We start from the raw sequence: 12,589 nt of genomic DNA on the forward strand, positions 1-12,589 counted from the left end.
TACAATTACTCTTTCTTCGTTCATCTCTCTAAATATTTATGTATATTCTCGGTCAAAAAATTCTTTCCAACTTGAAATCAAAATTTTTACTCCACGAACTACACATTCTTTTCCAACATTGACTTTTCTTTCTCAATCTATCAATTCCAAGGAGCTGAAAAAAAAATATTTTTGAGTCAAGAGAGTTCATCTGGAGCAGATGTTATTTCCGTTCCGTATATAACGATGTTTCGATGAACGGAGGGGTGAGGGAGGGGGAGGGTACCCCGTGTGCAACACGTGTTGCAAAGAGGAATTCATGTATTTTGGTCGCGCGCGCGCACGCCGTCTTGTCGAAAATTGCCCCCCTTTGTCCCCCGTCACACCCCCTCATCCACCCCACTCTTTCCCCAGTCTTCTTTTGAGGAGGGTGGGGATGAGTGGGATACTTCCGTGGTATTTTTGGGGGCAATAGTTACTCCCTGTGGATGTACTTGTGACGATGTTTGAAACAAAATAGATATAATTTTAGCGGATTCCTGGAAGGGGTGACGGTGTTGAGGGGCGAGGAGGGGGGGGGGGGAGTGCATTCGATCGACTTCGCAGCGTCTTCGATTAATATAACGAAGAGTTAACGAGAAAAAAAATGTTGGAGTGGGAGGAATGGGTGGTTGTGGGAGAGGGTCAGGGGGGATACGGGGGGAGGGTGGAAGCGTGTGCGCTCGCGCGACAGCTAATTTTAGAGTTTAAACACAAAGTCATGCCGGGTGCCACGATCCCGCCTGTTTTTACGAGTGTATAACCACCGATGGGTGCGTGTACGTGATTCTCTTAAACTTCTGATGGAGATTTTACAGAATTTTAGATTGTAAGAGGGGGAAGGGGGTGGTAAGGTTTAGTAAAGGCTCCTTGTCTCCTTGAATTGATTAAAGCTGTTAGAAGTGATGGGAGGGGGCACAAAGGAAAACTTATTGGAAAATTTCCTCTTTAAGGTACTTCGGCAGTGTTTACATTCGTTGGATCGTCTAGTTTAAATTCAGAGAAACGATTGAGTGAGATTATGATTTGAAAAACGAATCCACAAAGAGATTGTCAGAGAGCGAAATATAGATGTAGTGGTAAATGTAAATAACGAATTTTGTAGGAAAGGACTGGGGGTGCTTTGAGTTTGGATGATGATATTATTTTGGTCTTTGTGATTGATTTCTAGAATGGTGGGACAGTTCGTACAATGCAGAGATTTAATATAAATGTAGGGGTTTATCTGAGGGTAAATAAATAAATGGAAGACTGATTTTTAATATCTCGTAGTGTGTCAAGCAGTAGAGGAGATTTTTCAGAGGTTTCTTTATTTTTATTGTGCGCAAAATATTATTGAAATTATGCTAGTTATTCATGAGTCTCGGAATCTATAGTGACGTCTATGCAAGACCGAGAGGTACTTGAGTATTCTGAATCTAATTACGCTCAGTAATTTCAACATTGATGACATTTTGTGACATTTCAAACGTGTGAAGTAATTTGTTAAAATCTCCACAAGGTGTTGGAAGCCCTGTAAAATAAGCTAAAAATTCACTAGTAATCATCACTGTCATCCAATATTCATTAGAAAAGTGGGAGAAAAAGGAATTATCACGGGGAAAAGACTGAATAAAGTAGAAATATCCACCAACATCAATCGATTGCCGTCCCCTACTGATTTGAATTTTTCAATCACCTTTCATGGAACGAAGGGGGAAATCGCCTGATTTCTCCACTGAAACTTTTATCTCCAGGAGGTTTTTCCCCTTTGAGCAATATTGCCACATCGTTCTACCATGATCGATAAATTCGCATTACATATATATGTGGACAAGTTAGTTTGGATAGTATCCTAGCGTGTCATCGACAATAATTTACAGGGTATGCTCTCACGGATGGGAGAAGTATCACCGGGGGGTGACCCTTTTGTTCGGATACTCATGGCCTCTAGTTGACGAAATATTGACATCCGAGAATAGAAACCCTTCGGACGTGTGGTAGTGCGACGCGACGACGCCGGAGAGACGTACTGTCGGGGGTGAAGAGAAAGGGAGAGAGAAAAAAATAATAATACAAGAGAGTCTGTGGGACTTGGGGTTGTCAGATAGGGGAGTGATCGAGGGAAGGTTAGGCTAGTGCATTCAGAATGAATTTTAACAGGGGAAGAGGGAGAGCGATGACGTCAACTCGAAAATGTTCGAGTGGTACTATCCTTCAGTCAAACAACGTTATCGAGGCGGACCCTTTTTATTTGTCGTAAACGGCTTTCATTGTTCTCGATATGTTTTTTCTTTTCTCTTTTTATTTTTTCATTCAAACAAATTTTAGGGCATCCTTATGGTGGGAACACCGAGGGAGGCCTTCGTGGGATTCTTCCATGTATGAATGTACAATTATTGTTAGAGATGTTTTAGAGAAAATTTCAAGGCTTTAATCCCGGAAATTTCATCATCTGTCAATTATTTCGGCACATTTTCTTCTCGAGACGATAATTACAGAGGTGAATTAACGTTTCTAAATTTGATTCTTCACAATAACTTAATTATCTTAATTCGAGGAAATGTTAAATGTCTATCACTGGAGGAAATTTCGTCACCCACGAAAAAGTCCCACGACATTTCCTGATGGAACCCATAATTACTGAGATAATAGCGCAATTATGTTTGATATTTTTAAGAGATTTTTTTATTATTTCTTATTATTGTGAATCGGCTCTCTATCCATTTCATCTATTTGCCGAAATCTAAGAGCAAGGAGTATAGAATGGTTTCAGGATTTCTAAGAATTCCGAATTTTTGAGGATAATAATCATTTTGGGTGGGAATTGCGAGTTTGGGTCATGGAAAATGTGGCAAAAATTTTTTGAACAGTGGTGAGGATCCTCTGGGTCTTGGGTGGGTCTTACCTACTGTTATATATGTACCGGGTTTCGGTTGGCGTACAGTATGTATTATACTGCTCTGTGTGAATAGTCGGCACGTGCATTTCCCACAGAAAAGCAATGGGGCCTTCGTCAGGGTGTGTGTACCCTGTGCGCGCGTCTTTGTCGACCAGCTGGCAATTGAAAACGTTTGAATTTCGATGCAACCCGAATGCCACCGAATTTTTCGTCCTCCAGAAAAATCCCTCGTTCGCCCTAGACTGTTGAGAATATATTTTTTTTTCTCATTCAAGGGCCCGGATATCGACGATTCCCTCATTTTTTTTTCTCAGAATTTCGGGGGAGCGATGATGGCTTCTTAGAAATCTCCAGTTTACAGATTTCTTTTCTCTTCTCCATTGAAATATTTCGAATTTATTCTAGCTGGAGGAAAGTTTAATTCATGAATTGAAATTTAATAATATTTATATCCACGCAATTTTGCATCCCTATGAAAACGAATTGATTAATTACTTTTTATTCATTTCTATTAATTTTACTTAATTGTATATGAATTGGAAAAATTAATTGAGAATGAAGGGTGAGACAAATGACTTACGGAAGTGGGAAATTTTTTTTTGTGTTGCAGATATTCTAAAAGAGGTGGAAGAAGAATAATCATCATCCGGGGTGTCTCGAGGAGTGCCACCCCACGGTGGGGGTGGTGTTTGAGAGTTTAGTGCCGCGGCAATGGTGGCAGCTGCCACCGCAACGGCCACCGCCACTGCCTGCGTGGTGGCCATGCAGGACCGCCAGGATATCCCGTCCCAATTCAACCAGGTAACAACAATCTCCGTCCCTAGAAACAAAAAATAATAAATATCTCATTATCAAAAGTAATGAGTAGCAAAAGAATCCCAATCACTTGATAATCTCGCTGTTCCAGAGTCAGCATGGAATGCCCCACAACTCTTACAACACGGGTTACCCTCAGCGTGGCCCAATGGCCGGAATGGGACCAGTGGGAATGAACAACTTTTCGGGAATGACTTCTATGGGTCCAGTGCACTCAATGAACTCCCTAAATTCCATGAATACCATGAACCCAATGAATCCAATGTCAATGGCACAAATGAATTCCATGAACTCGATGAACTCGATGTCACCAATGTCTCAAATGAACAACATGGCAAACGTAGGTAATAGCATGTCAATGAATACGATGATGTCGAACAGCAACATGCCAATGTCAAAAATGGGAATGCAGCAGTCACAGCAGGCATACCCAAGAAGACTGGCGCCCTATCCGAGCCCAGGAATGCACATGGTGCAGAAACGCCAGCAGGCGCCGTACGCACCTCCAACGCAGCCCCAGCACATGCAGCAGGGCAACTTCACCAACATGGCTAATCAGTACCCAACAAATTATCCAGCTCGCGCCAACTTTCATCCCCAGTACCAGCCGGTTCAGGGTATGAGTCCTACCTTTCCCAACGCCATGATAAGAGGCACCAACATGAGGCAGACAGCTCCATCGTACGGTGCCCAGGGTGCCCCCCAGTCAAGTCAGTATTACGGTGCAACCACCAACAGCCAGCACAACCAAGTGCCCATGGGTACAAATCCAGTGACCCATCAAGGGGGTCAGTTTGTTGGTCACACCAACAATCCAAGCCATCCCAATCATCCTGGTCATCCAGGTCACCCTACCCATCCCTCCCACCAGACCCATCAGCCCCATCAGTCTCATCAGTCCCACCAATCCCATCAGTCCCACCAACCCCATCAACCCCACCAGCCCCATCAGCCCCATCAGCCCCATCAGACACATCAGACACACCAGACACACCAGACCCATCAAAACCATCCCAATCATCCCTCCCATCCGGGCTACCCCACTAACACAAATTCCTACCCACCAACAGCCCAGTACCAACAAGAAGTATCACCCATGCGAAATCCTCCAAACGTACCGAACGTATCCTACCAACACAGTCCAATACCGGGCAATCCAACTCCACCTCTCACTCCCGCAACATCAATGGCCCCGTACATAAGCCCAAATCCCGACATAAAACCCAACTTCAGTGAGCTGAAGCCGAATTTCGATATGAAGCCAACGTTCTCCGACATAAAATCACCAGTTCCAATTCAGAAGGACGACGAATTGAGACTAACATTCCCAGTGAGAGATGGCATAATTCTTCCCCCTTTTCGTCTCCAGCACAATTTAGCTGTGAGCAATCACGCATTCCAGCTGAAACCAACGGTGTATCAGACACTGATGTGGAGACAGGATTTGGAGTTGCAGTTGAAATGCTTTCATCACGAGGACAGGCAGATGAATACCAATTGGCCAGCTAGTGTCCAGGTATCAGTTAATGCAACACCACAGGGAATAGACAGGGGTGAGAACAAGTCATCGCACAAGCCACTTTACCTCAAGGATGTGTGTCAGAATGGCAGGAATACGATACAGATAACAGTATCGGCTTGCTGTTGCTCGCATCTATTTGTCCTTCAGCTGGTCCACAGACCGACAGTGAGGAGTGTATTGCAGGGTACCCTGAAGAAAAGATTGCTCACTGCTGAGCAGTGCATAGCCAATATCAAGCAGAATTTCAACAGTTCGATGGGAAATGGTGGAATTAAGAGTGAGAATGATGTTGTTGAGCAGACGGCGCTGAAGATATCACTAAAGTGTCCGATAACGTTTAAGAGAATTACGTTGCCCGCTAGGGGCCATGACTGCAAGCATCCACAGTGCTTCGATCTTGAGAGTTATCTACAGCTAAACTGTGAGAGGGGTGCATGGAGGTGTCCTGTTTGCTCAAAACCGGCGGTACTTGAGGCACTCGAGGTTGATCAGTATATCTGGGGAATTCTTCACTCCACAGCTAGTACACCTGATATCGACGAGGTGACGATAGACTCAGCGGCCAATTGGAGACCTGCTAAGAGCCACTCGAGTATCAAGAGCGAGGAGGAGAGTGACTGTAAAAGGCTCATCAAGAAGGAGGCTATGTCACCTGGAAGCATGAGTATGCCAACCATGAACAATTGGGAGATGAATCAGGCTATGAGCCCTTACATGCCACCTGATATGAATAGTATCGTTAGTGGATCTATGATGAATAATTCAACCACTGGCTACAGAAGTAGCAGCATCAATCACAGAAATTCATCGGGGGGAAGCTATGATGTCACTAATGGGGGCAACTTGGGGAGCGACTACTCGAATGGGGCTGGACCTCTCACGCATCTCAGTGATTCTGTGAATTCCCTCGATCCGCTGAATGCTATGGAGAAGAGTCTCAATGATCAGGTGGGTTATTTAATTTTCGAGAATTATCTGCAAATCAAAGAAAGAATTGTTTTTTATTTTTTTTTTTTTGTTCATTCCAGATGCCACATACGCCTCATACGCCTCACACACCCCACACACCGTATACACCTGGAGGTGGAAATAGTGGACCTCCTAGTGTACCACCTGCCTCCCAGGAATCGACGAATCATAATACCTCTGGGAATGGTAGTGCAAATATCAGTGGGAATGATACGACGGAAATTCCCTCTGATCTAAATTTCGATCCAGCGGCGGTTATCGACGGCGAGGGAACGGGGCAAGAAGCACTGAACGTAAGAATCTTAAATATAAATTCCAAACGACTAACTCATAAGGCAGCTTCATTCGATTGGGGTACCGCCGGATAAATTTCAAATTAATACATTTCTCAAATTCTCAATTCCAGTTATTGCCAGATAACGTCGTGGATCCTATGGAGCTTCTATCATATCTGGACCCTCCTGATCTCAACACTCCTCCAAGCAGTGGAGCAAGCAGTGGTCATCCCTCCTCCAATGACGATATCCTGGCGTTCTTCGAATGAACTTAAAATAAAATATCGCAGACCATAAAATGAACGAACGTCTCCTTTTCAAATGAATAATCAAATTAAAAAAAAAACAGACTCAAGTCGTTGAAAAAAATGACATCAAGTCAGTCTTCGCAGTTGACTATAACAAATGATCAACATTTGTTGTGAAGATTATGACGGAATTGTGGAGTCACGTGGGTGCTCTCACCTAAACCAATGGTACAAAACACTTTTTAGCTCTAATTGTAATATTCCTATGGACAATGCTAGGGCATACTAGGTTTACAATTACCTACTTATTATATTGAAAGGGTAAAATGCTGCAGTTACAGTTTTAAATATGATCTGGCTGTGGCTGTGAGTTGGTCTTCAATCAATAAATTTGAGAAGAAAAATAAAACCACGATAAAATGGACCAGATTTCACAATTAACGAAATAACTGCTTCACAAATGCACAAATGCAACGTTTAAACAGTGAAATAATGATTAAGGGCCTTCAATTGGTCTTTAATGTGCGGTCTACTGTCGGCCCACGTTGGCTGATTCTTATTACTTGTACAGAATTTTATTCTAATTATTATTTTTCTTTTCTAATTTCTTTTTGTAAATAATCTCGATAGACTTAAGGATACTCAACCATTGTAAACCTGCTTATTGATGGATAATAGCGCATACAGTGTTCCTTTTATTTAGGGAGAAATTGTTTTTTTTTTCTGACGAGGTTATATATCATTATATACTATAGCGTGCGACCCGTAAACCAAAATCGAATGTATGAGATTCTTCCAAAATTTTTTCATCTCACTTTCTGGGGTGAAGTGGAGATTTGATAAATCTTTACGGTGAAGTATTGCAAGGGAAAATGTTTCCTCATTATTCGACTTGAAGTCGATAATGTGGCATTATTTCACCACCACTTTGCCAGAGTATCGTCGATTTTTATTTTGAGATTTTTATTTATCTGATAGATGCAATCAACGAGTCAATTGTAATACTTCCTCATAATTTCGTTCTAAAACCTCACGAAGTCGCCGAAGCAGAATCAACTTCTGATGCAAATGTAGGGAATAATCTTGTTTTTTTTTTTTTGGGAGGAAATAAAGTTGGTTGGGAACAGCAGTGGAAATTACGATTAAACCAAATGAATGCGCACCTGAATAATATTGAGTCAAGTTTCATTGGGTCGGAAAGATTGACTTGATTCATGTTTTATTGTGGCTGATGGAGTTGAGGCGAGTACGGAGGAACTTGAGGCTGAAATGTAAGAATAGATTTGATTCGAGAATCGAAGATATTTGGATGACCTGTGTAAATAAATGGAATCAAGTTGATAATCAATTGACTCAAGCTTCTCTGGACATGCAGAATACAGAATCAAGTGTTGATTTTTCAATTTCAACAGCACATGAGCAATAAAAATGTTGAGTCATGTCGATATTTGGGTGCGTGACAAGTTAACTGCCAGTTTGTGAGGCACAACGAGCCCCTGCTTATCTCCTTATCACCTTTGTATCTTTTTTGTGATTGAAAAAGGTGAAATGAAGGAATAGACAACAAAACAAGAGAAAATATACTTAAAGTGATTCATGTAGATTATACAAATTTTATATATTAAACAAATGGAGAGATTGACGTTGAAAAATGTGTTGAGTGAAGCAACAAAGTAAGAAAAATGTATTTATATTCCGATGAGTTTACGTGAGCCAGTGCACAACGCAGAGAGAACAGTAAAAAATGAATTATTCGGTCAAGTTTCTATTTATAATTATTACGTATAATTGCGATTAAAAGTTTTATTATTACGTAATTATTAATCGTAAAAGAATTATTGTATATTATTTGTAAATATGACAAAACGTGGAAAAAAGTCGAAAAGTGGAAAAAACAAAAATGGAGATAGATTAATAATATAAGAAAAAAATAAATAAAGTGGCAGATACTTATTGGCCAGTTATAAACAGTAAACAATGGAATAATAATTAATTAAAGAAAGAAATAAAAAAAAATGAATGAAAATCTTAATTATTTCACAGAACCAAAACATACAGGTGATGTATGAGAATAACTTATCCTTACTAGATCATGAAGAGGGGAAAAAAAGGATGTGTACATGTGAGACGATTTGGTACAGCCAATAATACTGTAGCAAATTGATAATGAGAGTACTATTACCTATATTAAAGACCTAAACTACCTAAAATGAAGTTTATGCAAACTGTAAGCTTTACTTAAGTGAATTCGCCAAGAAAAATGAAATCGTAGCATAACGCAACTGTAGATGCAGTTTGCGGAATGTACATAGGCAATAACTACCCAATTATACCTACCTAATATTATTCTAAAGTATCACGTTAACAATGACGTATGACTTTTTCTCATTTTTATTTTGATTTGGGTCTACAGTTGTCGATAAATATCTGGGGAATTCAAAATTTCGAATAAAGTGGAATAATTCACGAATTAATCTGGAAAAATTTTTTATTTTTATCGAATTAAAAAAAATATATAAAATTGGGATTATTTTTTTCGATGGCTCTGGTAAGAATGAAGTAATCGGAAAATTGCAGTTCAGGCTTTGAGATGATTGATTAGGAATTAGAGATATCTGTAGACTCAAGTCGTAGAACTATATCACCTCTGACGATTGTTGGATGGCCTATGATTTGAAGTTATTCTGCACCAATTGTGTCCCCAATTGAAACGACAATTTAGTTGTAGGTTTGACACTGAGGCGAGTAAAAGACAGCAAACAAAAAAAAATGTTTGTCTAGTGTATATGAAAATTCCTGGAAGCTCGCCTCGTGTGAGAAACATGTACGCATAAATGAAAAGAGAACACAATAATGTTATTGGTTACATTCACCTGAAAAATTTTAATACACAAAAATGCAGATGATGATTTATAATAATTGTGAACAGAAATGAGAGAGAAGAAAGTGTTTCCCGATAACGATTAGAAACATTCAATAAAAAAAATACGTAAATAATTAAATATATTTTGGTGTTGTAATTACCTTGAGTCTCTCCTCCGTCAGAATTTCATAATTTTTTTTTTAATTCACTAATTGACGTGATGAAAAAAAATCAAAAAATCAAAATGAAAATTATAAAAAAAATAGTATTATAAATTTCTCATTACAATAAAACCGTTCGTATAAATGATTTCGATATATTTCTATACAAATGCTTGTAGATACAGATTTGCATATTCATTTATATATACATGAAGATATCATTCATTCCAGTCATACGAAAAAAATCACTCGTACTCGGTATAAATATAAGAAGCAATTGATTTAGTGATACCACCTGTGGCCTTTTATCTAGAACATAAATCCACTGCCTTTCACGGAAGATTCTAGTCTCGAAAAATTTGAATTATCCTTTATAGTTCTGTACAATTCGGCGGTATCTCATATCCTTAAATATTATTTCATATCAGTTCCTAAGGGAAACTAGGATTACACTTGTTTCCAGAAATATACAAATTGCAAAAGATTTCGTTGAGAGGCGGCCAATTTTAAGAGAGAATTTTATTAAAAAAACTTGCATTTTTTCTGTCAACTGTTTGATCACAAAAACTGACGTTTCCTCATCACCGAATTAAATACAGAAATTCTCTCCCAAAAAAATCCTCCTTTCCGTAACGATTGAAGACATATATACACACAAATGATGCATGACCCTCTTCCACCTTCCCTATAAATTCTCCCAAATGTCTCTATAGTGTTCTCATTCAAAACTAGTGTTGCACTTGCGCTTCTAATTAAAATGGAACTTGAACTGGAAAGGCGAGCCATGGAATTGAGGGAAATCCTGGAAAGGATTGAAACCAGAATGTTTTCCACTTTCAGGGTCGAGTGGATCCTCTCCCTTGTCGAACTTGGCTCTTTTCTCTTCGTCAGTCAAGACCTCTTTGGCAGCAACAATGTCAATGAATTTTTTTTCAGCTTTCTTCTTCTCGGTGCTATCCTGGAAATTATCAGGATGCCACTTCTGGGCAGCTTTTCTGTACGCCTTGATGATTTGCTGTTTGGTAGCTGTCCTGCGAACATCGAGAATTTTATAATAATCCCGGCTCTCAGACATCTTTTGCCTTTGCTGGGCTTTCTGGAGGAGCTCCTTAGCCCTTTGGTATCCCGTATCCATCTCCATGGCGTCCTTGACATCCCTAATGGCGTCATCATACATCTCCGCATTGAGATAAGCCTCGGCACTGTCACACAACACTTCAGGCTCTCTTCTCACTTTCAAGGCCTCCTGACAGTGCTTAACAGCTAAGCTGGGATCACTGGTGTACGTTTTGCATAGGAGGTGGTGCGCTGTGAAACGTACGTTATCAACATTGGGTTCCAATTTCAGGACAGACTCCGCCGAGGAGGTACAAGTCTCGTAGTCTCGGGACTCCTCTGCCTCCAACGCTTCATTCAACTTCTTAGCTACTTTTCTGATTTTTTTGTAGAAAGGAAAACAATCCTTGTGTTCTGGGTCAAGTTTCAGGCACTCTCTGATCTCCTTCAGGGCCTCATCGACAAAACCAAGTCGATAGAGCATGTGGGAGAGCTTGAAAAATCCAATGGTGTCGTCTGATGTGAGTTTAGTACCGGCTCTCATGTCTGAGACAGCACTCATGTAGTCTCCCATCTTCATGTGACACTCAGCCCTCATTTCTCGTAGCTCTGCTGCCCATGGGGAGAACTCTATGACTCGAGTGAGAAGTTCAACAGCCTCGTCGTACCGACCTTGCTTGATGAGCTCTTTCGCCAAGGAGTAGTCCTCCTTCATAGTGGCAATGTCCTGGAGGGCAGCTGAGGCCTCAACGTTGTTATCATCCATCCAGAGGACGCTGAGGAACTCCTCCTCAGCTTTGGCGAACTCCGCCTGCTTCCGGAGTACCTTAGCACGTTGAAGTCGAGCTGCTGTGAAGTCAGAGTTCAGTTGAAGGACCTTGTCGAAATCCTGGAGAGCTAGTTTTGATTTTCCAAGGGCTAGATACACTGCCCCACGTTTGTAGTACGTCAGACTGTTGTTTGGGTCACCATCTGCAGATTAAAATCATAACTCTTCATTATTTAAATCCCCCACGTGAATCATCCTTCTTCAATTCCTGAAAGGGTCAACCCGAACTCACCAACTGCTGCATGAAAATGTGTCAATGCATCCTGGAGTTGTCCCCTGGCTAGAAAATCTCTCCCCAACTCCAGATGTCTGTCGATCTCCATCTCAGAAACACTTCCACCTACTGTTGTACCCAGAACATTAATGAATACAATTATTGAAGTGATGTAGGTACACGAGGATATTCTGTTCTACTGGCGAACATTATAATAGGAATAAAAAGGTTATGATGGAACTTACCGTCTGACCAGAGATTCAACAACACCAACAGTAGTCCACAGGGATACATGATCAACAAAAATGTGAAAAAATAACAGTGAAAAAAATCTTGAAAGAACTGTCAACAATAACCGCAACCAACTTCTACTAGTGTCTATCTGTCGGATATCACAAAACTGCCAGTCCACACCGCCATTGCGATCGTGGTCTTACCCGATTGGTCCAACACACTTTGATGTTTTACCCCCACACCGAGATACTTCTATGTAACTGAGAAAAATAGATATTTCTCCTAATTACAATTCCCATAGTTATCAATTTCAAACAAGAATTATAATGGAACTTCAACCATATCCAAATATGCAAGCATTCTATTTAATTATTTCAAGTATATTGAATGGTGATTGACGAAAATAGTTGAAGAAAAAGTATTTACAAGAAAATAATTTTCGTGGTTCAGTATTTCTTAATAAAAAATTTGAAACTCAATTTCGGTGTTTGCAGTAAAAATAT

The 12,589-nt window shown here is 40.3% G+C and overlaps 2 protein-coding genes across 5 annotated transcripts in view; one reads left to right on the forward strand and one right to left on the reverse strand.

Annotated features, from left to right (window-relative positions):
• LOC105273762 (zinc finger MIZ domain-containing protein 1) overlaps window positions 1–9,735 on the forward strand; it is a 58,829-nt gene extending 49,094 nt beyond the window's left edge. For 2 of the 4 annotated variants that reach the window (XM_011316373.1, XM_011316372.1), the window contains exons 2-5: window positions 3,510–3,700; window positions 3,807–6,185; window positions 6,266–6,499; window positions 6,613–9,735. In XM_011316373.1, coding sequence (XP_011314675.1) covers window positions 3,611–3,700; window positions 3,807–6,185; window positions 6,266–6,499; window positions 6,613–6,750 — 2,841 coding nt within the window. In that variant the 5' untranslated portion in view covers window positions 3,510–3,610 and the 3' untranslated portion in view covers window positions 6,751–9,735. The other 2 variants (XM_011316375.1, XM_011316374.1) reach the window with 2 other exon arrangements.
• A 157-nt stretch (window positions 9,736–9,892) lies between these two features.
• P58IPK (dnaJ homolog subfamily C member P58IPK) lies at window positions 9,893–12,300 on the reverse strand. Its single transcript, XM_011316376.1, has 3 exons — window positions 12,098–12,300; window positions 11,871–11,981; window positions 9,893–11,781 (listed from the first exon to the last, which is right to left on the reverse strand). Exons 1-3 carry the CDS (start codon window positions 12,144–12,146, stop codon window positions 10,502–10,504), a joined length of 1,440 nt encoding a protein of 479 aa, XP_011314678.1. The 5' UTR covers window positions 12,147–12,300; the 3' UTR covers window positions 9,893–10,501.
• Between the last annotated feature and the right edge of the window lie 289 nt (window positions 12,301–12,589).

Source organism: Fopius arisanus, unplaced genomic scaffold, assembly GCF_000806365.1.
Source record: "Fopius arisanus strain USDA-PBARC FA_bdor unplaced genomic scaffold, ASM80636v1 scaffold00007, whole genome shotgun sequence".
In the NCBI taxonomy this organism is placed as follows: domain Eukaryota; kingdom Metazoa; phylum Arthropoda; class Insecta; order Hymenoptera; family Braconidae; genus Fopius; species Fopius arisanus.

Coding starts and splice junctions, on each gene's coding strand:
- P58IPK (XM_011316376.1), bottom strand. CDS start 12,146: ATGTATCCCTGTGGACTACTGTTGGTGTTGTTGAATCTCTGGTCAGAC. Junction 11,982..12,097: donor GTTGAATCTCTGGTCAGACG/GTAAGTTCCATC, acceptor TGGGTACAACAG/TAGGTGGAAGTGTTTCTGAG. Junction 11,782..11,870: donor ACATTTTCATGCAGCAGTTG/GTGAGTTCGGGT, acceptor TTTAATCTGCAG/ATGGTGACCCAAACAACAGT.